This window comes from Leiobunum rupestre, chromosome 3 (genome assembly GCF_980474605.1).
Source record: "Leiobunum rupestre chromosome 3, qqLeiRupe1.1.hap1, whole genome shotgun sequence".
Lineage (NCBI taxonomy): Eukaryota > Metazoa > Arthropoda > Arachnida > Opiliones > Sclerosomatidae > Leiobunum > Leiobunum rupestre.
Window position 1 is genome coordinate 54,966,828 of NC_143386.1, and position 27,990 is coordinate 54,994,817.

At 38.6% G+C, this 27,990-nt stretch overlaps 4 protein-coding genes across 5 annotated transcripts; 2 read left to right on the forward strand and 2 right to left on the reverse strand.

Moving 5' to 3' along the window:
- Positions 1-388: 388 nt before the first annotated feature.
- LOC149952670 (MFS-type transporter SLC18B1-like) lies at positions 389-6,602 on the reverse strand. 2 transcript variants are annotated; one of them, XM_090168700.1, is made up of 13 exons: positions 6,369-6,602; positions 5,010-5,461; positions 4,525-4,620; positions 4,386-4,459; positions 4,169-4,316; positions 4,026-4,094; positions 3,705-3,950; positions 3,545-3,643; positions 2,716-2,807; positions 2,560-2,655; positions 1,982-2,056; positions 875-968; positions 389-809 (listed from the first exon to the last, which is right to left on the reverse strand). In XM_090168700.1, exons 2-13 carry the CDS (start codon positions 5,217-5,219, stop codon positions 540-542), a joined length of 1,569 nt encoding a protein of 522 aa, XP_090024826.1. In that variant the 5' UTR covers positions 5,220-5,461; positions 6,369-6,602; the 3' UTR covers positions 389-539. The 2 variants fall into 2 exon arrangements, with proteins under 2 accessions (XP_090024826.1, XP_090024827.1); XM_090168701.1 differs by having other exon boundaries at positions 5,010-5,464.
- Positions 6,603-9,291: 2,689 nt separating this feature from the next.
- LOC149952671 (arylsulfatase B-like) lies at positions 9,292-13,463 on the forward strand. The gene is made up of 9 exons (XM_090169788.1): positions 9,292-9,429; positions 9,817-9,871; positions 9,948-10,052; positions 10,120-10,232; positions 11,552-11,842; positions 11,901-12,027; positions 12,092-12,828; positions 12,887-13,023; positions 13,205-13,463. Exons 1-9 carry the CDS (start codon positions 9,292-9,294, stop codon positions 13,443-13,445), a joined length of 1,944 nt encoding a protein of 647 aa, XP_090025914.1. The 3' UTR covers positions 13,446-13,463.
- A 1,897-nt stretch (positions 13,464-15,360) lies between these two features.
- LOC149952672 (arylsulfatase B-like) lies at positions 15,361-22,451 on the forward strand. The gene is made up of 8 exons (XM_090169789.1): positions 15,361-15,540; positions 17,475-17,634; positions 18,536-18,648; positions 18,947-19,098; positions 19,160-19,286; positions 19,353-20,204; positions 20,262-20,401; positions 22,238-22,451. The coding sequence occupies exons 1-8, from the start codon at positions 15,427-15,429 to the stop codon at positions 22,449-22,451; spliced, it is 1,872 nt and encodes a 623-aa protein (XP_090025915.1). The 5' UTR covers positions 15,361-15,426.
- LOC149952673 (endochitinase-like) lies at positions 22,442-27,989 on the reverse strand. Its single transcript, XM_090168703.1, has 8 exons — positions 27,836-27,989; positions 26,887-27,066; positions 25,824-26,086; positions 25,410-25,513; positions 24,389-24,512; positions 23,406-23,591; positions 22,954-23,076; positions 22,442-22,659 (listed from the first exon to the last, which is right to left on the reverse strand). Exons 1-8 carry the CDS (start codon positions 27,900-27,902, stop codon positions 22,519-22,521), a joined length of 1,188 nt encoding a protein of 395 aa, XP_090024829.1. The 5' UTR covers positions 27,903-27,989; the 3' UTR covers positions 22,442-22,518.
- Position 27,990: the final 1 nt, after the last annotated feature.

The window sequence follows — 27,990 nt, forward strand, 5'->3', positions numbered from 1 at the left end:
AGTGTTTCGATTGGTTCGAGGCGAATGATAACCGCAAAAACTACGAAAAAATCATGGTCAACAGTTTAAGTATTCTTTTTATCTTTTGGTCGTATGCCAAGGGCAAGGGCGACAGACAATGCGACCGTGTGATTCAACAAATTACGTCTGACATCAGGCCTTACCTAATGCGGAAAAATACAGCCCAAAGGATCGATTTGAAACGGAAAATAGGTGTAATTTAAGTACTTCAAAAACCGACTATTAACGAGACGAAATTTGTACTATGACGCATAAAGTAATTTAACAGGAAAATCATTTTAATCGCTTTCGCTCGTTCCAAAGTGCCTCTCGAGATCTACGAACAAGAGGCGCGAGTGTATTTTATCGCGAAAGAATGACGATAAAATAATTACTGAAAAATATTTAATTACCATAAACAAACGAAATATAAATACGTAGTAAACTTAATAACAAAAATAGATATAGTTTAAAGAGGCACCTTATAAATATTGATATAATACTTGAGAAAAATATTAATTTTAGCTAAATTCGCATCTTTATAGTGTAGTTCCGTAATTCCTAGCCGGTCTTCTGTTGAAGTCCATGACCCTCCGGACCCTATCCTTTACCTTGCTGTAACTGGATTTGATGGAGAAGCCATGGAATCCTTCCGGTTTGTACGGGAACTCCAAAGTGTCGCTGTCGAATGCTTCCACACTGAATGTCGCCGTGGACATCAGAAGGGCTGATTCCTCCAAGTCGGGGTAGTCCGGCCATTCGCAGTCACCATTGTTCTCGCACAAGATGTATAACGTTAACAGACAAAGCTAAAAATTAAGTTCAACGTCAATCTGACTTCGAGGATTGTAATTTAAAAAACAAGATCTCGTACCAGAGCGCATTCGCAATAGATGAAGATCAAGGTTCCTTGCCGGTATCCCATCGTTTCCAAAAGGTAGCCACCGATCGAAGGTCCAGCAAAATAACTACAATTAATTAAAAATTTTCTGTTATACATTACGTTAAATGATATTTACACAATTGAATCAGAATGTGAGAAGAACTCTTAGCCGCTAGTGGCGTGACCGAACAAGAGGTCCTCTAATCAGAGTTAGCGTGTTTTCGTTTTGAAAACGGGTGTTGTTAAGACTACCCATAGAATAAATATTTGTTGTCGAGACTGAAGATGGAATAAATCTTTGTTGTTGAGACTGAAGATGGAATAAATACTCGTTGTCGAGACTGAAGATGGAATAAATACTCGTTGTCGAGACTGAAGATGGAATAAATACTCGTTGTCGAGACTGAAGATGGAATAAATACTCGTTGTCGAGACTAAAGATGGAATAAATACTCGTTGTCGAGACTAAAGATGGAATAAATACTCGTTGTCGAGACTAAAGATGGAATAAATACTCGTTGTCGAGACTGTAGATGGAATAAATACTCGTTGTCGAGACTGAAGATGGAATAAATACTCGTTGTCGAGACTGAAGATGGAATAAATACTCGTTGTCGAGACTGAAGATGGAATAAATACTCGTTGTCGAGACTGAAGATGGAATAAATACTCGTTGTCGAGACTGAAGATGGAATAAATACTCGTTGTCGAGACTGAAGATGGAATAAATACTCGTTGTCGAGACTGAAGATGGAATAAATACTCGTTGTCGAGACTGAAGACGGAATAAATACTCGTTGTTGAGACTGAAGACGGAATAAATACTCGTTGTCGAGACTGAAGATGGAATAAATACTCGTTGTCGAGACTGAAGACGGAATAAATACTCGTTGTCGAGACTGAAGATGGAATAATTGTTGTCGAGACTGTAGATGGAATAAATTCTTGTTGAAAGGACTGCCCATGGAATAAATTCTTGTAGTCAAGACTACCTACGGAATAATCAGGCCCCGTCTATTTAAAGGACCTCTGGCTCGGTCGCGCCACTAGCGGCGAAATTATCTTTTTCGATCCACCTGGTGCACACTTATATCTTACCCTAGAGCCACCGCAGACGAGAACAGCGAAGACGCTAAGGCGAATGTGGAAATATCGTTGGGGAAACCACGTTTTCTGGAATTAATAGAAATTTCAATTGTAAACAAAACAAAACAAACGCGAAAACTTTCAAAATTAATCTATGGATTAATTAAATAGCTTCTCTTAAATATGTACTGCAGCACTCTACACTGAGTTCACGTTGTTTTTGTTTCACATTTCCCCTTCTATAACCATGGTAACACTGGACCAAATAATTTAGACACCAGGAATGGAAACTGTAGAGCTCTCTCTCTCTCTGGTGAAAATTACATGTACCTATTCTCCATCTGATTTTCTTACCGGAAGTTAAGTCAACTAAGCGCAGAAGCGAATGAGATCGTTCTTTCCATTCCTGGAGTTCATACTCTTTGGTTGGATATCTTTGTTCATAACCATGGTGTCGGTTTCGTTGTATCCAGAAAACAAACTATTCACTAGGTGGAGTTTGAAACACAAAGCTAACCGTATTTAAATGTTGAGGTTCATCTTTTATCGAAGCTAGCTATTTAATCCATGATCTAACAATATAATCTTACAAAGTTTCTCGAAGGACATCGATGAAGGCACTGACGAGGGACGCCCCGAGACCAACTCCAAATATGGCCAACGCGAACACAATCATCCAAAGCTGGCTATTATAGAATTTTGAAAATAAAAAAGTTGGAAAATAAGAGTTTTCATTTATGTCTCACGTTTTGGCGTTGATGAAGGTTAATGGTCCAATCAGTAGAAAGGACATTATGATCAACATGGAGCCAACTGCCGATGTTATTTTAGGACATGTCTATAAATATTAGTAAAAGTGAACAGTTCAATTAATATAGTTATTTAAATGATGATAATATTATACCAGAAGTAAAAAGGGACAGAAAGTCTTGACCTTGGGCCGTCTATCGCGATGAGATATTACAGGGGCAAACATTTCAAGATTTCACTTCCATTACCATTCCGTTTTACAGGGGCTTTATCAAGAATTGGACTCCGCTGCGGGAAAAAATAGTTCCCTTCTTTTGAGTCTTTAATAAATAAACTAATCTGGTGTTTCAAAAAAATATCATTCTTCAGTTTTTAATTTCTAAGGCTAAATTACTTTTTTTAAACAAAGTGCAATAATTTGTAATTATAATTATTAAATAATAATTATATTATTATGAAAATTATCCAAACAAGTTTCAAATTATTTCCAGAATCCTTTATAATAGCATAATTTTTTAAGAAAAATGGGCGAGTTTTCACAATTATTTTGGTAATTTGTGTCACTTTGTTCAGGAGCGCATTTAAAAATAAGTCATCCGTAGTAGAAGTTAGAACATCTGAGGTCAGTATGATACTCTTCCCTTTATTTACTTTTGATAATAGCAATATTAAAATGAAAGCAGCTAGAAATTTTTACCAGAGGATATACTGACGTTAAAGGGACTCAAAAATCGTGAAAAACAAGCAGTATCTCGTCGCCTCTGACAAAAAAACGGCCACGTTAGGCCTAAGACCCCTCATACTCGAATAGGTTTGAATAATTACCTGCATTTCGCAAACGGTGCCCCAAACGGGCGAGGCCAAAGCGTACAGCCCTCCGCTGACCACAAAGACCAAACCCAGGGCCACTGGCGACAACGAAAACTAAGGGAAAGAGTACGCAATTGTAAGTATTCCTTAAACGAACTAAGGAAAACGCGTGTACCTGTCGCAAGTGAGGTTCCAAGGCGGTCTGGTTATAGCCCACACACATGGTCGCCAAGAACACCGAAAAATACTGAACAAACACGGTGGCGTTCAACCAGAAAGACTTGGTACCGCCTTTCTTGGTCTTAAGCGGAATTTCATCCTCGTCATCATCCGGACTTCCTGGGAGCAAAATGGACGCTAAAATGGTGCAGACGATAACGCTGATGCCGAATACCAGAAACGGGGTGGTGTACCCTTTATTCTGCGAAGACGGAGCCCAAGTTTGTACCGAGATTACGTGATTGTCCATCACCATACCCCAATTAGATGAACGTACCTCGTACAAAATACCGCCCGCAATGGGACCAATCAAGAGACCAACACCAAAGTACATCTCGATGTTGGACTACGTGGTAAAAAGAGAACCAAAAATAAAACCATTGTTCCGAGGAATTGTCTAAATTCTGAATAAGTAATTACAAATTGCGTAGAAGTTGAATCCGGAAATTCCATCATTATAATGGTGGAACAGGCGGTCTTGCAAGCGGCTGAGCCCACGCCTTCCACGAAGCGGATAGCGAAGGCCAAAGTCTTGTACGTCAAACCACCCGGACATTGATGTAAGTAGCTAAAAGAAATTTCGTACTTAACCCAGACAGTTCTTCAAATAGAAAAGATATATTGAAAAAACGCCTACCCGAATAAAATATAGCAAACTCCAGTCATGAGCAGCCCCGAGACGAACATCAACTTGGGCGAGACGGTACTTATCTGTAAATACCATTAAACGTTAAAGCGCTATTTTTAAACCTGTCTAGGAAAAAATATCAATTTACCACTTTGGCACATAAATGCGAGAATATAAACACGGTTAAGTAATAGGTTCCGAATAGAATACCATACTCCTTGGGTGTGACGAACTTCCGTTCGGCCTACATTTAAAAAGTACTTATAAATCTTTAATTTGCAAAACATCGAATAGGAAGGGACAAGGTTGAACTAACTTATGACAAGTTTGACAACTCTACACGTAACACCGCTTTTTAAATGTAGAACCCTAAGCCCATATTTCCAATCGGGGAAAAACGCTCTATGGTATGTAAATAACATTTTACGGATATTGATCCGCGTGAGAGCCAATTGATTTGGAAGAAAATTATATCTCAGATCAGTATTAAGACCGCCAAGGTAACAACAATGTTATAATGGGAGTACATCAATGAATTTTTAATTATTGGTTAACGTAGAGGAATAATTTCTATAACTTGTCGCGAGTTTGCAACGTGGTGGGTAATTGTTATAATTACAAGGGCGGTATTACCTCTTGGGGGAAAAAAGGAGCTTGCAGCGACATACAAGCGGCGACTAGCAGGTTACCGGCTCCCAGCAGGAGTAGGACAACCCATTGACGGGTTGTCTTCAAGTCTTTAGAGTCGACTTTCTTGGGACTTTTATCTTCTGGTTCGAACTCTCCCGAGTTCTCGTCGAAGACCAGTCGAATCTTACTGGCAGACTTGTTCTTCGACACCATCCTGGATGATAGGTGAGCCACAAACACCCCGGGTACGAAATTGATTCGGGGAAGTGAGTTTTCTGGTGGTGGTCGGTAGTGGAGGTCGGGAAGCGGTCAAAGAGAACGGGGTAAACGGTCGGTGTAGACTTAAATGGTGTGCAAGGATCCTTCGGTGTACCAAGACGATCCAATAATCGCATGCTCACTCGCGTTTGAAGCGGCAAGAAAAAGAGTAACGTTGCTAAGTCTTCTTGGCGCACCTGCTTCAAACAGATAAATATAAATTAATAGAGTCAGAATTAGTAAGACTAAGGTATTCCAACGAAGTCCGATTGAGTGGGTACACTTCATAAATCGATTTTTAGTTTTATCAGAAGTATATAATATAACTATAATTAGAGATGGATCAACATCCTTATATCTCTAATGTTATGCTCTTGAAACATGTACCTTCAAAATACGTTTTGGAAGAGAACATATTGTGTTTGGTGAAATACGCCATATTCTAATTTTCTAAACTATTATATCAGGAGTAAATAAATATTCCTAGATTTCGTAATTTTTACATTTTACGTCGTTAGGCGCATTAAAGTTCTATCAATAAAATCTCGGCTCAAGCTTAAAAAGGTACATGTTTCATATTTATGGGCTAGCTGGATAAATCTTTCGTAAGATAAATATATTATACTCAATCTAAAATTAAAGGTCACGAAATAATTATCAAACCCATAAGGTTTTTACCTCTAGCAGAGTAACCTGGCCGCGTAAATAAATTTATTAATTTGGGACTAACAAAATGAGAGTTTAGGCGAAAACTGAACACAAATGTAAACAATAGTTACATAAAAAATCGTTAGACCGGTGAAAATCTTACGCTTCGACGATTCTCTGTCTTTTGAACGATAGATAACCTTGATATTGGCAATGTCATAAAAACACTATCAAAATAATTATGACGAACGCAAGAAACGTAAAAGATTTTGTTTCGCGGTTGATAAATAAAATAAACTCTCATTCTTGTATTTGACCTTGAAAACCGACATAATTTAAATTTCTCCGTCAAGTTGGAAAATCCTCAAAACTGCGTCGCTACTATTGTTATATTAACCGCGTACGAGTCTATAATTGACCATTATTTGGTCAAGTCCCTCGTGGCTAAATACCCACCTTTGAGTCTTTACTTAAAGTCCGTATTTTGATCAAGTAAAGCGTCAACACGAAAAAACTTTGGTTTTCGTTATTACTATTAATTTACGCAAAAATATCGCTACTAGTGGTTCAAATTCTGATCTGGTCGGTGATCGAACATTAAGGCAAAGTTAAGCATAATTAAAAGATGATCAGGGAATAATAATATCAGATTTTTATAGTCGAAAAGACGGAGCCTTCTATAAAGACGCCCAATCAGTTTTCATAGTGAACAGAAAATGGTGGAGATATTCTTAAGATCATGTATATAAGTTGGGAAACGTCGTAAGAAAGCGCGTGACTAGCTTCACTAGTGGGCCCGTATCGAATAATTAGATGATTATGATAAAAACGCGCAGTTTTGGGAATTAACCCGCCAAATATGGCTGGTAGAAATATGCCAATAATTTTTCTTCAACGCAATTTTCTCACAACGTTTTATAATATATTAGAAACTGGTTTCCATTGAAATAATTGAAATACAAAATAATCTAGTTATTGGGAAAAACGTAGTGCTCGGCATTCGATTAATTTTTATCCATGAATAAAATAAGCTCGGCGATATTTAAATAATATTTATTTAAATAACCAATAGTGGAATAAAAATAGAAATTTTTTTAAATAATCGAAAGTGAATAAGCCTATTATTTAAATAAAACAAACAATTATTTAAATAAATGCCACTTTTATTTAGGTTGCGTAAAAAAACATAATTAAATAAGTTAAAATAAATCGGAAAATTTGTGGATAATGAATAAACAATTCCGAGTACTAGAAAAACGTCTGTGAAGAATAAAACTACATTAACCATCTGGCATAAACAATACTCTAAACTAGTGTAAACCTAAGTGTAAACTAAGTAATTAAAATTAAAAACTTTACAACGATTACCGGTACACTATAAAATAAATTTTAATAGACCTCCAAATAAACTATCATAAATAAATACCATCAAATAAACTATCATAAATAAATACCGCCAAATAAACTAAATTTAAAAGCCAAAGAAGGCTATCCAATAAGCGAGTTGGCAACTTGGTTATTTGGCGCCAAAATTCGTCTATACGCATTTCAAGTTGGCCGACCTTGCCCAAGTCGGAATTAATAAGCGCGTCCTTGCGCAACCCGTTTTGAAACTCAATCCTTTTACGTCAACTTAAAATGGCAAAGAGGCCTTGAGTATCCGACCGCCTATTTCCTTACGTATCATCCCGGCTCTTACGTACGCTGTGAACTTGACGTGTCCACCCCGGGCCATCAAGATTTGTTTTCCCCACCGACAAATTGAGGTCCCTCCACGTGATAGTGTTATATTACTTTTTCGCTATCTTTTTTTGACGAAAAAGTACCCCAGTCCTGGCGCCCGGCTCTAAGTATTTGACTAAACCCGTTTTCTAATACCAAAAACATTCTACAACCGCGTGTTACATTAATTTCTGTTGAATAATTTCGACGAATCAAAAGAAAACAAAGTCACAAGAATTGGGAATATTTAAAAATTAAAAATAGAACACCTGCGGTTTATTTTGAAGAGAGAAAATTAGAAAACCGTGAACCATTTTTATCATATTTTAAATTAATTAACTAAGCTTGTTGGATGGTTTTCGTGGGAATTTTTATTAAATCCTAATACACAGGATATTACAAGTACGGTCCTGTTATATGGGCGTGCCTGGTGACGAAAAAGAGGCAATAAATTCTACTTGTTTTAAGCTTTCACTTGCTTATGATTTAAATCATTTAATCCAGATAATTTCCAATAAACGATTTTAGATTGGCAAATGCTGGGGTTAATATTATTCGGGTTGATAAATTGGCACTGTTTTATATAAAGCCAGTTTTAATAAAGTAAAGGTATATTTTCGAACTAAATGACAATTTTTTGTTACTTGGCCACCGTCAAATTTGCAGCGTGAGCTATTATTAATTTAACTGACAAGATATTTTGACGGTGTTTATTGTAACTGACTTAATTTCTTATTAAATACTTAACGGGATGGAGCAGATATTAAAAGACACGTAAATACAACGCTTGGTAACCCATACGTATCGGCAAAGATGCCACTAGAATGAATTCAGGCAGCTATTATATTTAAATTTCGTCGAATTACTTAATTCCGTATTATAACCTTGATTGTATAGCTCAAGGTGTGGTGCTCATTTTAACGGTTATTCAAAATTTATTTTGCCTTCATTGAATGATGTACTCTTTTACCTAGGGTGCAGATTGTCCCATATCAACCGTTATTATCTAAAGATTAATTTAGTTTAGCGTATCTAGAAAAGGTAAGTTGAAATAATTTTAAATTATAGAAATATTCACGTATCCCAAAATAAATTATAAAACTATTTAGACTTGGTGTATAAGTAGAATTTTGAAACCAATTTAGATCGCGTTATACTGACCAAATTACATTCAATTATCGTCAAAAATATCAAGGGCATTGTAAAACGTTTGTATCTGCTTTACAATTATTAGGGTCAAATATGACAGTAGTAATTAGATTGAATTTTTTGCAAATTTGTGATTCTCTTGTGAAACAGGAGTATAGACCAACATTAGAGGTCCATTGGGAAAATATTCAACCCTTAACGAATCTCCGAATGGGTTATTAACCCGCGTAATTTACACCGTTATAATGTCCAGAGAATATATAAATATCTTAGGATTTCCAAGTTAAAATTGAAACTCGATCGGTCTAAGAATTAGCGGGCGAGGAAACTATTGATAAATAACAACAAAAAATCTGTCATTAGATTAGGAATCCAATTACCGAAGTGTAAGGACCTATTTTATAAATCTTATTTGGGGTATAAGACACGTCAATTTTTGAACACTTTCACTCAGAACACCGCAAGATTTGGAAGCTAATTTCATCCGTGGTTCCGTAATTACACGACGATGACTCGCTCGAAAACGTTAAGAATTTGGTGTCTAATCTTATCACTGACCCCTTTCTCCAACGCGGAAGGCAAAGCAAACGTGGACAACAAGTCCAAAAAGTCACCCAACATCATCTTCATACTGGCCGATGACTTGGTGAGTCACCTTTTATTTCTATTACCAGACAAAGCACCTCGCAAAAACCCCAAATAAAATATCGATAATTTTATTATAAACTAAAGTCAAATGATTCTATTTATAAGTCGCGTTTAACCAGAAATCGTTGATTCGTGATTCTGTGAATATCTCGCGAGAGAATTTGGAAAGGAAAAATTAATGGGAAAGTTATATCGATAACCCGCGACATTAATTGGCCGATAAGAGTTGGAACATTGCGATGTAACTTCGAAATCGCGTCTAATTATCTAAAGATTGAGTAATATTTGTTTACGTTATAACCTCGGCGTCGGTACCAAATCTGGCGGTGAAGTCATACGAATTGAAAAATCATCCATCGTAACGTCACCCCTGATTGTATTTTAGGGCTGGAATGACGTGGGATTTCACGGTATGAAGGACATTCCCACCCCCAATATAGGTACAATCAATATTAATTAAAATTAGTTAAAAATGAGGTTTGTGACATTTAAATAATGCCGGACAATCCCGTATAGATTCATTGGCGGCTGATTCAATCGTATTAAATAATTACTACGTCCAGCCTGTGTGTACGCCATCCAGGGCGGCCCTCATGACCGGACTGTACCCAATTCATACGGGTTAGTGTTCGTATATCCCAACCCAAGGTCATACTATTAGGATTAACGATACTTTTAATTAATTCAGGTACGCAACATTATGTAATAAGAACGGCGGAAAGTTGGGGTTTACCACTGCACTTTCAAACGTTACCCCAAAGACTCAAGAAGCTGAACTACGTCAGTCGGATTGTTGGAAAAGTTAGTTTGAACAGAATTAAGTGTAGAGATAAATATTTATACTGCTAATGTTAGTTTGAAATATGTACCTGCGCAGACTAAGTTGATAATTCACCAAACAAACTTCGAAAGAAGAAATGGTGCGAGCGAAAATTCGTTCTTATACTTGGTAACAATATTTAATCTCCAATTAAAACGTCGCGAGATGACTTGGGCCTAAGGTGGTGCCTTGGGTATTAGCCTAACTGATTATTATTTATTAGTTATTATTGGCTGATAAATAACTAAATATATCTAAGCAGTGTAATGTTTTCATTTCTAATTGCAAGTTATCTCCCCATTGGCTAATGGCGTTTTCTCACAATCTCTTTGAGCTCCCCTTTCGATAAAAATTTGATGACGTTAGCGGTAATAGTTAATGTAAGGAGCTGTTGGCTCACGTGGCATGAAGGTGTTTCCACCACCCTCTTACGCATTGTAACCCGGCTACGTGAATTAATGGCTTTAAAAGTCGCTCGAGGACTTGGGTCTAACTTCGTGCCTTGGGTATTCAATGTTCCGAGGTGGACAATAGTGTGGAAAATAGTGGAAAATTCCGGCCTAGACAAAAATAAATTTAGTTTCCAGTCTGGCCAAATGTGGCCAGTAAATATTTTTACCACAGAAAATTATAAAATAATAGTAAAAAATATTTTAAAACAAAAATTTAAGATTTGGGCTACTTAAAGGGGCTCCAAAGTTCGGTGGCAAAATGAGTGTAAAGTCAGTAAAGTGCGAAATTTACGGTTGACTCTGACCGCCTCTGCCAAGGCCGAGTGAGGGGTTGGGGGGTATGAAAAGCATGCTCAATTTTCTTTTTTTTTGCCACCGAACTTTGGAGCCCCTTTAAAGCAAGTATATATGAATGGTCTGATGCTGATTAACATTAGAAAAGTCTGTTAATTCTTTGGAATAATTAATTATAACATTGTAAGTTCAGTGCAAACGAAGACATTTTTTCAGTTAACTTCTTTAAAATTTAATTCCAATTACTTTTTAAAGCTTTGAAATGCAATTTTTCTTTATTATCCACTATTTGCCACTGGCCTGGACTTTTCTCCAAAAAGGTGGATTTTTAGGAACACTGATATTTACTTTTATTATTATTACTACCTATTATTATACACGCGGTAAATGTTTGGTGAAAAGATACGGCTTTATGGTTCCCAATTTCCTTGAGTCTGCGAAAGTACATGTTTCATTTTTGCATCGTCAATAAATACTTGAGACATGATTTATTTCTGGTTTGAGTAAATGGTAAGAGTGATTGCTCATAGTAAGTAACCTGATTCGTATCCTAGTGGCATTTGGGCTACCACCAGTCATCTTACACTCCTCTGGCGAGGGGTTTCTACTCGCATTACGGATTCTGGCCGGGAGCCGTCGATTTCTTCAGCCACAAAGCTTCGACATTCTTAATGATTAACGATACTCGAAATTTCCCTTTCTACGAAATGAAGGATAAAATTGTGCTCGAGGGTAAATCCATGAGGGACAATCTTGTAGCGGTGGACGACAGGGAAGGCGAATACATGACTCATGTACTCAACGAAAAAGCCCTCGATGTAATCAAAAGACATAACCAGAGCAAAGTACGTCTTCAAAAACGTCTTTGAAGAGTAGAAGCGAAAATAATTGTTATTTTTGTAGCCTCTGTTCTTGTATTTGGCCCACCACGCCGTTCACAGGGGGAACGCCAGGCTTCCAGTTCGGGGACCACCGGGAACCGAAGACACTTTCAAATACATCGAAAATGAAAGAAGGAGAAATTTCGCTGGTTGGTCTTAACTTGAAAAAAATTAAAAACAAATAATAATATATTATAATTAATCTATTGGAAGGAGTTCTGAAAGCATTAGACGACTCAGTGGGTGACGTCGTGGAGGCGCTGCAAGAAAGAGGGATGTTAGAAAACTCGATCATTATTTTTTCGACGGACAACGGCGCGGAAGTGACGACCACCTTCCCGTCAGGCGGCTCCAATTACCCCCTCAGAGGTCAAAAGTACACGGCCTGGGAAGGCGGGGTCAAAGGGATCGGAATGATTTGGAGCCCGCTTTTCCAGAAACCGAGAGTCTCGGAACAATTGTTTCACATCACCGACTGGATGCCAACCTTGTACCACGCCGCTGGCGGTAACGTGAGGGACTTGGGTCCAATAGACGGTATCGACATGTGGAAAGCGTTGAAGGACAACCAAAATTCGCCGCGTCGGGAACTATTGTTGTCGTTAGACCCGGTTTGGGGACTGATGGCCATCCGGGAAGACAATTACAAACTAATTTGCGGGTCGGTACCCAAACGGGACGTTAACCAATGGTACGACGTAGTAAAGTCCAATTCGAGCGCCCCAGTTAGCCAAGAAGAACCTAAAGTAACCAAAGCTTTGAGGACAGTTCGCGAATCTACCGGTGGTCAGGAAGGCTTCCAAACCAACCGAGACGCGTTTCCCTTGGAAGTCAATTGCGGAAACTACTCGAACATTTACGACGACTGTTTTCCAAACGATTTCCCTTGTCTGTATGATCTAGAAACCGACCCTTGCGAGAGACGGAACTTGGCTGATCACAACCCACAGGTAAGACCTCGCTTATAAACGAAAACACTTTCACTTTACCCTATGAACATGATTTTAGATCCTAAACTTGATGATGCACCGCCTACGGTACTATCAATCGACTTCAGCACCTATCGGAAACACACCGAACGACTATTTATCAAACCCGCAGTTTCACGACGGTTTCTGGAGCTCGTGGGTGGACCTTGAAAAAACGTACGGACATTCTAAATAAAATTACGCGAAACATTAAACACTGTACGGACGAACAATAACCTAACATTCGAGTATAAGTTAATTTTCTTAAAGATTATTTTGCACCGGTGAATAAGACATTTGAATCAAATGGTTCGGCTGCTTCTACAGCCCACGCGATGTCTTTTGTTCTCTTTAACAGCGTGTTGGAAATGGCCGTCCGAAAAAGGAGAAACACGTCGGATTTCTCAGTACAGCTTGACCTTCAAGTGACCTCCGAATCGGTTAGACTTCAGACCGGCTACCAAGTCGATCTACTCAACCACACAGACACGAGCCGTTCCACTCTCAACCGAGAATCTTTCTGGTTCACTAATTCCATAATACTCATTGTTTGTTTATTTTTAACTACATATGTATCTAATATAAATGATTCCTTATGAATTAAAAGTATTTTTAAATTAGGTTTTATTAGGGGCGTCATATCAAATTTAATGCCCCATGTAAAATTGTAAATATTTATCTATTATTTTGCATCTCATACACCATTGACAGCACATGACATTACCATAACTGCATTAAAGTACCTAAAAAATATGGGACAATAGCATTAGCCTGTGGTACCACTGCTTTTAATGTTAATTTAATCGTATTAAACAATTTAATCGCGATTAAAAGATTTAATCGTAATAAACAATTTAATCGTGATTAAAAGATTTAATCGTAATAAACAATTTAATCGTGATTAAAAGATTTAATCGTGATTAAAGCGTGATTGGAATTATTTAATAATCAGCTAGGCTCTTAGGCCTAAGTCATCAAGTGACTTTTAAAGCCCTTAATTCAGTTGGTCGGGTTACAATGCGTAGGAGGGTGGAGTTGGCGTGCCATAGTGGTGGCCAGCCCTTCATGCCACGCTAGCCAACAGCTTCCTTCACTAACTATTACCTTTAACCCCAACAAGAATTTTGGGGAGGGAAAACCCCTTGAACCAGTGGGGAGAGAACTTGCAAACTCAACGAATGAGTTGTTCCGAGTTTTCACCCACGATTGAAATGATTTAACTATAATTACATTCCTAATAATGTAATTATTATTATTAGGACGCTCTAAAGTTATCTGTTGGTAGGAGGAAAACCTTTGTACGAAAGTTCATTAATTATGATATAATCTTTGGTTTCCGGCCAGGCCCGTCTTAAGACCTTTTGGGGCCCTGGGCTAAATTATAACTTAAGACATTTGCGATACCCAACGGTCAGCCTTTGTATGTCCGTTGTCTAAATTCACCTACACAATAATCAAACTAAAACTTTTAATTTCAAAAGTAGTACATAGGCCTACTGAAAATAAGATTTTTACTAAGAGTGACTCACTGTTAGGTTTTTAGAAATTGTTGGTACCGTATGATACGCGATGTGGCGATGGGTCAAATTATTTTCGACGTAACTAAAAGATACATAATATGAAATGAGCATAAATATTATTTAACCAACTAAACCCTTATCCCTAGAGTAGATGCTGTATGGCTGACCTTTCAGGGGGCCCCAAAACTGGCTGGGGGCCCTGGGCTGTAGCCCATTTAGCCCATGCCTTAAGTCGGCCCTGTTTCCGGCAGCGGCAGATTTCCAAACCACGTTAATAAGTCTCTGGGATTGGTCGGCTTCATAGATAAAATAACTTCGTATATAGATAGGAAACTTCAATGGGGCAAATTGACTCTCACGAGATTGCCCTGACATCTAGTGACTGCGCCAGTTGGCTGTGTTCGAGAAATTCGAGGTCGGAGTTTTGGGAATAAACGTATTTTGCAAGGTAAATGTCTTCAAATTTACCAGAAATAGCGTTTAAAACAAACTTGAAATCTTTACTGAATGCTATTTCTTTAGTGCTATTTTTTAAATTTGCTCTCAGTTCAAGAAAAAGTACTTTTAATACATATAGCTCGCTTAAGCCTTTGCAATTGGGATTGCGTTACACCAAGGTTCTAGTACGGACTTCGTGTAGTGCGAACTTCACCAAATAATATTATTCTGGTGCCGCCACCAGATGTCGGCCAAACTTCTGGCGTCACTTATACAACATGAAGTTTATGGTCGGCCTTTTATCGTAATGATAAGAAATAATTGGATTTTTAAGGGTATTTATCGTATCCTATAATAGATTATGTTATAGCGTAAAATCTGCAATTATAAATAACGGTCTTTGTCTAACAGCGTATGTAGACAGAACTACAAAAGATAAGTTCGTAGTAATATAATCTACCGTGGCCTCAAACTGAGACAAAGTTTACTTTTAAGCGTATTAAAAAAATATTTCGTAAACGCAAGGTAATACATCTACGTAGAATAAAAATGAAGATATTCGATAGTCTAATCTAAGTCGGTCAAAAATCTAGAAACTACAGCAATTTTCAAAAAGACAGTTATGAAAGTATTCGCTTTCTACATATGCTTTTTAAAAACAGTAGCCATTCTCGCGTCAATTAATTCCAAGGGAAATCTACCTCCTCATATAATCTTCATCTTAGCGGACGATTTAGTAAGTAAATCTACTAATTTTCCTTAATTACTTAATAATAATAATAATAACAAGAATCAGCTAGGCTAATACCCACGGCACCACCTTAGGCCTAAGTCATCGAGCGACTTTTAAAACCATTAATTCACGTGGCCGGGTTACGATGCGTAGGAGGGTGGTGGCAAGCCCTGCATGCTACGCGAGCCAACAGCTCCCTACACTTACTATTAACTTGTTTCACACGAGGGGCTGATCACTCCACGTAATCGGTGTACAGAGCCGTACCTGTGACTGTACTAATGGGATTACGCGTAATCTTTGAAGTCCCTGCCTTTGGCAGTGCTAATCTAAGCGTAGTCCGGTGTACAGACTTTCTAAGAGTGGTTAGCCCCTCGGTTTCACACTATACATAAAATCATATGTAATATAATAATATTCTAGCGACGGATATTTTTTAATGATAATACATAGGCACCATATGAATCATTAATTACTTTCTGCAAGCTGTTAAATCTTTTGGAAGTGTCAGGCTTTTTGAAAGACGATACAAGGCTTATGGAAATTTTAAATGCTTTCAAAAATAAAAATAACGTTTCCTTGGGCAAAATAATGATAAATTATTGAATCGGAACATGATGTGACTATTATAAACATTTACTTACTTTTTGAAGATAGCTGATTTTGAAATTCAGGTTGAAACGCGATTTCGCTGGTATAAGTTGCCATCACACTAACCTGACATTAATTAAGATATCAGAATTTCGCAATAGACGCTTCAATAAATCATCCTCCAAGGAAATCGCCAAGACGTAATATTTCCGAGAGCCAGGACCCGCAAGTCACTGTTTATATATAGTGCTTGTTCAAATAATGGAAATTTTTGGTTGTATACTATTGGACCGAATCCCGTTTGACCGAATCCCATTGAACCGAAAAGTATTTTCGTTTATAGCCCAACATGGCGGGATTCAGTTGAATGGGAAATTTAAATCTGGTTCGTTTTCACTTCGGGTAGGTTAGTTTAGGTTAGGTTAGGTTAGGTTAGGTTAGGTTAGTTCAGGTTGGGTTAGGTTAGGTTGGGTTAGGTTAGATATGGTAGGCAACTATTTCACGTCGGGTCTTATCAAGGTTATTTTCCAAAATTAAACCCGGAAAATATCAAATTTCAAGGGAAAAAGGTCTAAAAATACACGTCGGTACGAAATAATAAATATTTAAGACATAGTTTAGTCCAAATTAGATATACTATCGTCACGTAACCTACGATATATAAATATGTATCACTAACGGTATATTGAATGAAAACCGCGCAAACCGCAGTTTTTGGTCGATTGGAATTCGGTTGAATGGTACATTCGGACGAATGGGATTTCGGTCCAATGGTCTACAATCGAAATTTTTCACCTTTAGGGCAGCTTGCCAAAAGCACAACGTTCTGTTTACAGGTGAATAGTTTCCATTATTTCAACAAGCACTATATAAACAATACCTTGCGGGTCTTGGCTCTCGGAAATATTTCTTCTTGGCGATGATTTATTTAAGCGCTTATGGCTCAGCAGAAATCTTTTAGTAGGTGGTTTCTTTTCGCTTGTTCCGGGATTTCGGAGTAGGGTAAGAAGAGTAAGGCTATGACGTGATTTTACTCCGATTCTGTGGTTTGCGAATAGTTAAATAAAAACGATTTCCAAAAATGGCTGCCTGTGGCGTTTTTAGCAGATAAATTCTGGCTAGCAGAAGACAAAATCTGATTTACTCCTTTACACCTCCTTTTCAGGAGTAAAAAGAGTAGCCCTAATACTCCGGAACAAGCGAATAGTTAATGGAGTAATTCTCATCCCCGGAACAGGCGAATAAAACGTTTTAGGGTAAAAAGAGTACACTTTTAGTCCGAGAACAGGCGAAAAGAAACCACCCAGTGTCATACTAAATTATATTAAATTTTAATAAATCTGAAGGGATGGCATGACGTCGGTTTCCATGGTATGAAGGACATTCCGACACCGAATATCGACGCATTGGCAGCTAACAGTATTATTCTGAATAATTACTACGTGGAACCCCTTTGTACCCCGTCCAGAGCGGCGTTGCTCACTGGATTGTATCCCAGTCACACAGGTAACAAAAACCACCGTATTCGCGATCGAAAACTATCGCTACGCCCCCTTTTGGTTCCTCATCGTTATTCGTAAATTTAACTTTTTTAATTAATGATACGGGCATTTTAATACAATTTTTGAATCGTTTGCTTATATTTTGATAAGATTTTTAGTTCCCTAAAATTGACGCCTTTCGACGCGATTGAAGCTCAAACTGGTGACGTTTTCCCTTCCCCCCTATCGTGCAGGGGGGGAAATTAGACCATGATGATCGTTTCAACATAGTTATTTTCCCGTAGTTGTAACAAAGGTAATATAGAACTGTTTACCCCAAGGTTCGATTGACGGTTTGTACCTAAGCGTTTACCCACTTCCGGCACGTGACCTCCGAAACGACGGCCTCCATCGGTCGCTGCCATCTAGGAGCAACAAACACAGCACCCCACACAAAGAGAACGCAACCCGTCAAGAGTCTTGCATTATCGTTCGTACATTTTTCATTGGTTAGACGCATTAGCGCCTGCTGCCGTCGGAAGGGGAATATTCCGAAATTGTCTTCCCCCTTTCCGTAAAACGTTCAGCGTAATGGTTCGTCCAATGAGATTTGTACACAACACTGCCTTAGCGTGTTGAAAGGCTAGCTGCGTTATCCTAGTGTTTGTTGCTCCTAGCTGCCATAGTCCTATCACAGCCCACTTTGATGACGAGCTGCTGCGAACGGGTCTTTAAAGTTGGCAGTGGTCTTATCTATAATTTTTTACTATCTATAATTGGTTACCATGGTAACTATGGAGCAAATTTTTTCGGAGTTCCGGCTATTGACTATTTCAAATCTAGGGGACGAGGTCTATATTATCTTTGGTTGAAAAACTTGAAATAAAGATATTCTTGCAATGACACTAAAGTATAAATCTCAACAGGCCTGCAAAGCGGGGTAATATTGCCATACAATCCCCACGGATTACCTTTACGTTTTAAAACCCTACCTCAAAAATTAAACGAACTGGGATACATAAGTCGACTTGTTGGGAAGGTAACGAACGGTAAAACCAGAAGTGTATAATATACCTCTTACGAGAGAAGTATTAATCTGTACTGCTAATGTTATTCGCACGAAACTTGTGAAAATGTTAAGCCGTGATGCGGTGTAACCTTCCGCGATTTGGCCGGAAAATAGAGCCTATTGGAAACTGCCTATAAAGACTGCAAACTTACGAAGATACATGATTCATTTCTAAAGCCTATGGATACTTCGCTCTTAAGAGATATATTGTATACTTCTGTTAAAAGTCAATATGGAATGTCTATTAATTACTTGAAATTACTTTCAGTGGCATTTAGGATTTCACAAGACTCAATACACCCCCTTAGCCAGAGGATTCCATTCACATTATGGCTTTTGGACTGGAAACATTGATTTTTTGAGCCATAACACTTCCATGCACTTACTTCAACGCTCTGCAAAATCTATCGACCCCAAAAGGTAGGCTTAACTTTAGCAATTTAGACCGAGTAATTTTTACTAATTTGCCAAAATGTTACAGCCCCATTTATAACGGGAAAGCCATGAGAGAAAATCTAATAGCTGTCGATGACAGGGAAGGTGAATATCTAACTCACGTTCTCAACGAAAAAGCATTAGAGGTCATTAAAACTCACGACCAACGTAAGGTTGGTGTGCTAGGTTTATTTAGACTGAATAAAAGCGACTAACCGATAAATTACGCTATATATCAGCCTCTGTTTTTGTTCTTGTCACATCATTCAGTCCACAGAGGCAATTTCTATGAACCAGTCGGAGGCCCACCGGGGACGGACCAAAGATTCTCCTACATTAAGGACGATACCAGAAGAAACTTTGCGGGAAATCTGAAATCCTTGGATGATTCGGTCGGTGATGTCTTGGAAGCTTTAAGGGAAAACGGATTACTTAACAACTCCCTAGTGATATTTTCGTCGGACAATGGAGCTGAGATGACGTCTTACACCAGATCCGGAGGCTCGAATTGGCCTCTTAGGGGTGAAAAGAGAACGTATTGGGAAGGGGCTGTGAGGGCCGTGGCGATGGTGTGGCATCCAACTTCGGCGAATCAAAGCAGAATCTCCAATCAGTTGATGCATATCGTAGATTGGATGCCCACTTTGTATCGCGCCGCGGGTGGTAACCCAAAGAGGTTAGGACCCATTGATGGCATGGATATGTGGGACGCGTTTATTAAGGATTTACCATCTCCGAGAAAAGACGTCTTGTTGCAGTTGAACCCACAATTTAACGCGGAATCGGCTCGCGTTGGAGATTATAAGGTCGTCGCTGGTACGGTCCTCAAAATGGACGGTTGGCATAAAGTGGAAGAGAATGTTAACCCTAACGCTAGCAACCCAACGGAACTTAGAGAAGATAATAAAGTTGCCAAAGCCCTTAGAGGTTTTCACGAAGACAACAACACGAAAACCAATTGGCCAAAGTTTCCAATTAAACTCGATTGTTCTGGCGTTGAAAGGGAATGCCTTCCTCAAGAGAAACCGTGTCTCTTCAACGTAATTGAAGACCCGTGCGAAAGAAACAATTTGGCGGATCAAGAGCCACAAGTACGAAGGTAGATATGCAAAATATTGACGGTATTGATGTATTTTTATCGATTACAGATACTCAGAAATGTAATATCATTATTGGATCTTTATCGTTCAACTCAAGTACCGGTCGTTAACAAACCACCAGACCACTTATCAAACCCGGAATTTTACAATGGACACTGGTCTTCTTGGCTTGACGAACAAGACGATGAGTAAGATAATGTCCCGGTATTTTTATCACATAAGTAGGCCCAGTTCACATCTTTTTTTTTGGTTTTACACGCGAGCCTAGTCAGAAATCCATGCCTCTACTTGGTACTTGGAATGCTTATCGCGGCAGATTTTCGTCTCGATGTGGCTGACGGTTTTTTTGACGTCACTATATTAACTTAACAAACAACAACGTGAGAGGGGAGCGCGCGCAAAGGGCATTTTTTCTCTCGTAGGCGGGGCCAAAGCCGTCAGAGTGATCTTACCATACGCGATACGGTAGGATAAGCATTCCAAGTAGAGTTATGGATCTCTGGCCTAGTATATAGGCTAAAGTAACCCTCTATGGTCCCCAACGCCGCCAGCGTGGCCAGGTCCCAAAACTTAAATTATAGTATTCACACCCAAAAATTATCGAATTTTTGAGATAATTATAGTACACAAGTACGGCCAACTTTGATTACTCGCTATAGCGTGGTAGCACTTGATTATAGCTGGCCGTAACTCATATTTCTTGTGTCATCCATATGTCGCACATAGTGACTTCCAAGTTCCACGGCCTATTTCGTTCCAATAACACGCTTGATTAGTCGTCGGTATTTGCGAGTCTAAGAAGGTCCCAACCAAGCACTCCAAGGAGTATAAAATTTCCATTCTTGGCCTACTAGGAGTAATATAACAGACTGGAAACAGTTTTCTTAAGTTAACAGAAGGAAACTTTATAAAATTTCTTTAATTATCGCACAAAAAAACTTGTTGAGGTTAACGGTAATAGTTAGTGTAGGGAGCTGTTGGCTCGCGTGGCATGCAGGGCTTGCCACCACCCTCCTACGCATTGTAACCCGGCCACCTGAATTAAAGGCTTCAAAAGTCGCTTGATTACTCAGGCCTAAGGTGGTGCCTTGGGTATTAGCCTAGCTGATTATTATTTATTTGATTATTAAATATCGTAAATATAGTAAAACTATCGCAAAAAGCGTACTTAATAGTACGCGATAGAAATTATAGTACGGAGAAAATCGTAAGGTAATATTAGCGAAATGTACTATAATTATAGTACGGTTGGCAACGCTGGCCGCCGCCTTTCGCAGTGATGCGTTCGGGAATAATCGCATGCAAACTAAAACGGCGTCCCGACTAATGGAAAGGGTTTTAGGCAGATAGAGATAAAGAGACTAATATTGGATGGAGACGCACCCAAGCAAGAGGGGCGGAGGCGGGGTCTGTGGAATAATTATTCCGTAAAAAGTGTAAAACCATAAGTGATGATACTATAAAATGGGATAGATTTTGTGCTATTTTTTGAAAAAAACACAACAGTGGCCGTTTGTTGGGCTAGTTTAATTTCCGTTTAAGCCGCGGGACGTCACTTATACATGGCAACTGACTCAGGCGTGTTACATGATGACTCATTTATTGTTATACAAGTATTTTAATAAATATTAAATAAAAATAACCAATTTTGGCACTATTTTTTTTAATAACTCAAAAAAAATTAACGTGCGACAGATATGGGACTGATTCATTTATTGTTATTTACGGATGTTACATAGTTCGCTAGGTAAGCTAGTGTTAAAATATTATTCGGGGCACGGCGTGGCAGTGGCGGATACAGAAAAAACTCAAGGGGGGAGGCGCTAAAATACATCTTGAGCTATGGGTGTAATAACAAATCATCAAGTCATATGCAAAGCTTTATTATCTATATCTATCCGCCACAGCGGCGTGATCCACTTGTTTTTTTTTCATAGCTAGCTGACACACTTTTTACGGAAAATAATTATATTATTTATGGTTTCACTAAATGAACTATTATCATTTCTAACGTTTAATTCTAGAAATGTTGATATCAACTTGTCTAAGATTTCAGCGGAAAAAGTAATGACGTTAAATGTCAAAAACGAACCTAACTCGTGTTTCAATCAGCCGCACAACGACACCGTTATCGAACATTCAGAATGGTTCGGTGGGCTCCTTGATATTTCTATAACTGCATTTTTATGCTATCAGACGTATAGTTGGTGTAATAGCGTTTCCAGGTTATTAAGTTAGGCTTGTAAATTTGTAAATAGATATCAATGTATATAAACTTGTAAAAAATGTGCTTTTTAATAAATTACTATTTTCCATTCGCTTTTAAACACAACAGTATGCTGTTTAACAAAGGGTTTCTACCCCCATCGCATTCGTCAATGAAGTCATCCTGATCGATGGACCACATAAAGACACCACCGAATCCGTGAATCAAAGCGTACTGTGTCTAAATATATCATTAGTTTTAGAAGATGTACCATAATAGAAATACGTATGACACTTCCTCCCAAATATTACTTTATTATTATTATATTTTTTTAATAGTAGTCTGTTTTGCCCAAGACCCTATATATCATTACGGACGGACTGTCAACTCTCCGCGAGCTGTTACTAGTTTTGGAAGTGTTAGAAAACGGTGCCCGAAAAATCGCCGCCGAGAGCCAAGTATCATACTTATTACTATTACATTATACTTGTGGTTTTAGTAAGGTCACGTAATTAGCACAAGAAACCTACTCACCTTTTCACGTACACTGTCGACATCGTCGTAGCCAATCCATTGGTCGGACCACGTGACGTAAGGAACTCGACCAATTGCGTCCACGTAAGAGTGACACACTCCAGCCTTTTTCAAAGCGCAAATCTTGCAAGATATTTTAAATTAGGCTCTTTCTCTAGCACTTCCATTTACACTATATTCGAAATCATTGTTATCCCATTTTAAAAAAATCGTTTGATATTTATGTGTAAATTAATACGTTGATTTATTTTTGCAAGCTTGACCGTTAAGTGCGTAAGGTGCGAGATCGTTGTTGCTGTCTGCTGGGGGCTCTTATTAAATAAAGGGCCGCTAAAACAGCGCCATCTAGTGATCAATTAATGAATTTCTGTGAATGTTTATTAATGTTAGTTTCAGATTAGTTTAGAAGTCCCAGATAACACTGATTTCGAGTATAGTGCCGCCCAAATTACCTCAAAATAAGAAATGATCCCCGTTTCGTTGGTTACTGAACCAGGACGACCACCACCCGCGATGGGGGCGTTGATGTGATTGAATTTTTTATCCGCTAGCCTAAATGAACGGCCGTAAAAAGGAATCCCCAGGAGCAGTTTGCTTCGAGGAACACCACATGACGCCCATAGGTACATGCTGTCGTGCTGTAGTGACACAAAGCGTTTTAAAACTGTCGGATCCCTTCCGCAAAAGCTGACCAAATATGTCGAAGCATAGCAACTAGGAGCAACAAAGACAGCACTCCACTCAAGGAGAACGCAGCCCGTCAAAAGTCGAGCATTTTCTTGTGTACAATTTTAATTGGTTAGACTTACAAGGAGAGTACCCGAGGTGTTTATTTCCGATTTTGTTCAAAGTCGGCCGTAATGTAGACCTATATGAGGTAGGAAATTTCCCAAAAGGAGACGTCGCACTAACCATTCGTTTTGCCATGGCAACCGAAAATGTGTTGACCACTTAAAACTAAAAAATCTCCATTTAAAAAAGCATGGGATTTTTTCGGTTTTACAGGATCCTACCTACGAAAATTTAAAAAAAAAATTAAAATCACGAAATGGGTAATTTGGACTATATTTAGGAAAATTTAATCAAATTTGGGTAAATTGGAACATTTTTGGGTTAAAATTGTAACAATCTTTGGGTAAAATAAGGAAAAATTTTTATTTTGGTTGTAAGTGGTCAAAAACATTTTCGGTTGCCATGGCAAAACGAATGGGTAGTGCGACGCCTCCTTTTGGGAAATTTCATAACTCATATAGGTCTACATTACGGCCGACTTTGAACTAAATCGGAAATAAACACCTCGGGTACTCTCCTTGTTAGACGCATTAGCGCCTGCTGCCGTCGGAAGGGGAAAGTTCGGAAATTGTCTCCCCCCCCCCCCCCCCCGCAGGCTAGCTGCGTTCTCCTTGTGTTGCTCCAAGATGGCAACCAGACTTACAACGTTCAACTCCACATAGCGTCCCGAATCAAAAGATCTGCGGAAGAGAACGGCATGGTTGTCCGCTGCGTAGCTAAATGTCCCCCGCATGTCGTAAGTCATTACGTGAATGTAATCCAAAAGTCTGGTCAAATGATTCTCAATGAATAAGAAAGGTCAAACAATTCAGTCTATTTCTAATTACAACAAAGGCATAAGGGAAGAAGCTTATAACCATAAACCTGTCACTGTGATGCCAGAGTAGGACTGACAAAGAAGGGGTCCAAACCGGATCTCTTTTCGCCCGTGATGACGTCAAAGTTACAGTTTCTATTTGCTGGGGCTTTCTGTTTAACGTCATCACGCGCCAAAAAATACAGTTTCAACTCCCATTTTTAGTCCCACGATTTTGCTTGGTGTTTGTGCACGCGTCTTGCGGCAAAAGTCAATAGTATACAGTCATATTGACTTTTGCTTCCAGCGTAGACAGTTTATAACTTAAGGATGATAAAATACGCGAAAAAGTAGATTAGTCCATAATTAAAAGGGATAATATAGCTAAATCCTAAACAAATTTGAAGAAATTTAAAAACTTACTACTAACTCGTACCCAATAGGTCTTCGAGCAAAAAACGCGAAACTCGGATCAAATAGATCTTCGAGTAATAAACTAAATTAAAATTAAATAAAATAGCCAGAAATTCCAACGGTAGACCGGTTTCGTTCTATTTGGAACTCATCAGTACCGTGCGGGAAATCTGGCTGGCGACTGTCAAATCTAAAGGAGAAACTAAGCCTAAACATTTAAAATTTCAAAACGCGTTGCATATAGCAACGGAAAGCCGAAAAGGGGGGAGTGTGGTGGAGAATAGAATATACGATAAGTTAAGTTAGAAGAAAACACCTTTGGACTGTGAGAAGGATGATAAAATACGCGAAAAAGTAGATTAGTCCATAATTAAAAGGGATAATATAGCTAAATCCTAAACAAATTATAACTTAGCGTGAGGGTGATGCGAAACTTTGAAATAAATAAACTTACTGTCCCATTTGGGCGCAATCATAACCAGCTTCTATAGTGCCCCTGAAAACACCAACCGCCGCTGTCAATGACCAACCTCTCGGCACGAACTTCGCCTTGAGTTCCTGCCCAATTATCAAGTTCGTAAATTTAAACTTCGAACACATAGAAGAAACACTAATGAAGACAAGCAGAATGGTTACGTTGCTGGCGATAAATTCCAGTGCAAACGCATTTGGATCTCAAATTTCAAAATAATTTTAATAAGACTTAAACTTGTTCCGTTTCTTTAATTTGACATTATTTCACCGAACTAAGCGCCAGTTTTCGTGATGAAAGTGTTTTAATTTTCAGTACGTTTTGCTCTATTTGTTAGGGGTTAACGAGGTTTACAGGGTCTGTAAAAGTAGAACCCTTTATAGATGAAACCCTTACCCTTAGCAATCGAATATAGTTCTGTTTGTCCGATGGGCGTCCTCCGCGAGCAACGTCACCCGGGTATTCCCAGTCCAAATCCAAACCATCAAATCCATACTTATGCAAGAATTGGACGACATTGCTCACGAAGACGTGGCGCGAGATGTCCCTGCTGACCATATCCGAGTACTTCTTCACCCCTTCACCCCATCCTCCTATGGCCAGCAATATCTTGGTCTTAGGGCTGCGTTTCTTCAGAGCCACGGCTTCGTAAAATCCACCTCAAAGGATAAAGTGTGTAAATTAAACTGCAGCTATAAACAGGTTCTTTTTATGGAGAGGTCAGCGTAGTTTCCTGTCTCTACTAAATAACAAAGTGAACACCATCGCGAGCGTATAGTCTGTTCGTGCTTATGTCACGTTGCACCATTTAACGAACGGTAGTTGGACCAAAAGTGACATAAAAAACAAAAGTGTGACAATCCCTGTACTTTCGTATGGTAAAGTTTTAATGAATGCTCGACTCGAGATAGACCACGTAAAAGACTATTTATTGTCGCCTTTCTGGATCTTTTTTTAGTCAATGGTATTATATCGTAGGTATAGATGGCGATAGCATCTACAAAGAACGACGAAAAATAAAAAAATACACTAACTTTGACCAGTGCTACTTAGTTCCTCCGTTCCTCACTACGAGGCGTTATTTGTTGGTTTTAACTTCCTTCCCTCCCCAAGGCATACTTTCCCTACTCCCCTCCCAACTTGTATTTCGCTCCTAACATTCATTCAGAAATAGGTCCGATTGACACACTTTTGGTAATTATGTCACTTTTGGTCGGACTAATATGATTTTAGTGCGTAAATTAAGGTCGACTAAATAAAGGTGCCATCTATTGAGTCTTAATTTCTGCTCTTAGATATTAGGATATAATTACAGTTAAGGACACAAAATAACTATGTATAATGGTACAATAAAATAATGTAGTTTGTGGTAGCAATGTAGAAACAGAGTTACCTTTTTCCCAAACCTGACCAATGAGTTACGCGTGGACCTCTCCATTACAACATCATGTACGCTTACCTTGAACAATGTCGCGTTCGTAGTTTAAAATCTTAATGTCGTAAGTTTTGGGATCTAGCCCAACAAAACAGTACATCAGAAAATCGCAAGCGTTCGTTGGTACGTCAGAAATGTCGTAGTTGTAGGGGTAAGGATGGTTTTTGGCTGGTGAATTGTAGTAGCACGAGACCACAGAGGAATCTGATAGTAGGATTGGGATGTCAGGGTTCGTACAAAATTTGCGGAATTAAATTCCCTGACATTTCCAGGTTTTCCCTGACCAAATTGCAAAATTTCCCTGACCATTTTTGTAGAATTAATTTATGTTTTGAGGTAAAATCTTGAAAAATATTTATTAAGTATTTTTAATACATCTTTCAAAAATTATTTGCCGGATTTTTTTGGGGTCATTTTAAAATTCCCTGACTAATCACTGACCATTTGGAATTATTTTCAAATTCCCTGACTTTTCCCTGACCCTTTGGAAATATTTTCAAATTCCCTGACTTTTCCAGGTTTTCCAGGTATTCCAGGTCGTGTACGAACCCTGGATGTAACATTAACTCTTACGAGATAAATATCCATATATGGAAACTCCTCCTAATGTTCTACCCTTGAAACATGTACTTCCTCAGGCTCCCACTGATTTTCCAAAAATACACAAAATTACATCCGCGCTTTGTTGGGAAATTGGATTTTTCGTAGAGCCCGCGAAGGTACGTTTCATTTTTATAGAGTAGATGAATAATTATCTCGTAGGAGATATAATAGGCCAAAACTATTCGCCCGCCTTGGGACGAAAAGAGTACACCTTTTACCCCAAACTACCAACTTCTTCCATACTATAACAGCCAAACTGTATTTTGAAGTTGCTCGCCATTTCCTAAAAAATTACTCCAAAACTAGCGAATAGTTTTCGCCTATTATAAACTTCTGGTTTTACTTACTGCTAAGATCCTATCTTACTTACATATTGGCTTAGGTATTGTAGAAAGCAGGGCTGCTATGGTACACAGTACTCCTAATATGACGGCCATATTTTCGATAAGTGTAGAAATATTTTTCTAATTATAATTACCAATTCAAAGTCCAATACGCGTGCTAAAATATCTATCCGTATAGCGT

Excerpts from the sequence above, each read along its gene's own strand:
- LOC149952673 (XM_090168703.1), bottom strand. The coding sequence starts at position 27,902 with ATGGCCGTCATATTAGGAGTACTGTGTACCATAGCAGCCCTGCTTTCT. Across the intron at positions 23,592-24,388 it reads GCTATGTGGAGTTGAACGTT|CACGACAGCATGTACCTATG; the intron begins GTAAGTCTGGTT and ends GTGTCACTACAG. Across the intron at positions 23,077-23,405 it reads GGATCATTTCTTATTTTGAG|ATTTGCGCTTTGAAAAAGGC; the intron begins GTAATTTGGGCG and ends ATATCTTGCAAG.
- LOC149952671 (XM_090169788.1), top strand. The coding sequence starts at position 9,292 with ATGACTCGCTCGAAAACGTTAAGAATTTGGTGTCTAATCTTATCACTG. Across the intron at positions 9,872-9,947 it reads CATTCCCACCCCCAATATAG|ATTCATTGGCGGCTGATTCA; the intron begins GTACAATCAATA and ends AATCCCGTATAG. Across the intron at positions 12,028-12,091 it reads AAGAAGGAGAAATTTCGCTG|GAGTTCTGAAAGCATTAGAC; the intron begins GTTGGTCTTAAC and ends ATCTATTGGAAG.
- LOC149952670 (XM_090168700.1), bottom strand. The coding sequence starts at position 5,219 with ATGGTGTCGAAGAACAAGTCTGCCAGTAAGATTCGACTGGTCTTCGAC. Across the intron at positions 4,621-5,009 it reads CTCCTTTTTTCCCCCAAGAG|GCCGAACGGAAGTTCGTCAC; the intron begins GTAATACCGCCC and ends TTTTAAATGTAG. Across the intron at positions 2,808-3,544 it reads GCACCGTTTGCGAAATGCAG|ACATGTCCTAAAATAACATC; the intron begins GTAATTATTCAA and ends TAATATTTATAG.
- LOC149952672 (XM_090169789.1), top strand. The coding sequence starts at position 15,427 with ATGAAAGTATTCGCTTTCTACATATGCTTTTTAAAAACAGTAGCCATT. Across the intron at positions 18,649-18,946 it reads TAAGTCGACTTGTTGGGAAG|TGGCATTTAGGATTTCACAA; the intron begins GTAACGAACGGT and ends AATTACTTTCAG. Across the intron at positions 19,287-19,352 it reads AAACTCACGACCAACGTAAG|CCTCTGTTTTTGTTCTTGTC; the intron begins GTTGGTGTGCTA and ends GCTATATATCAG.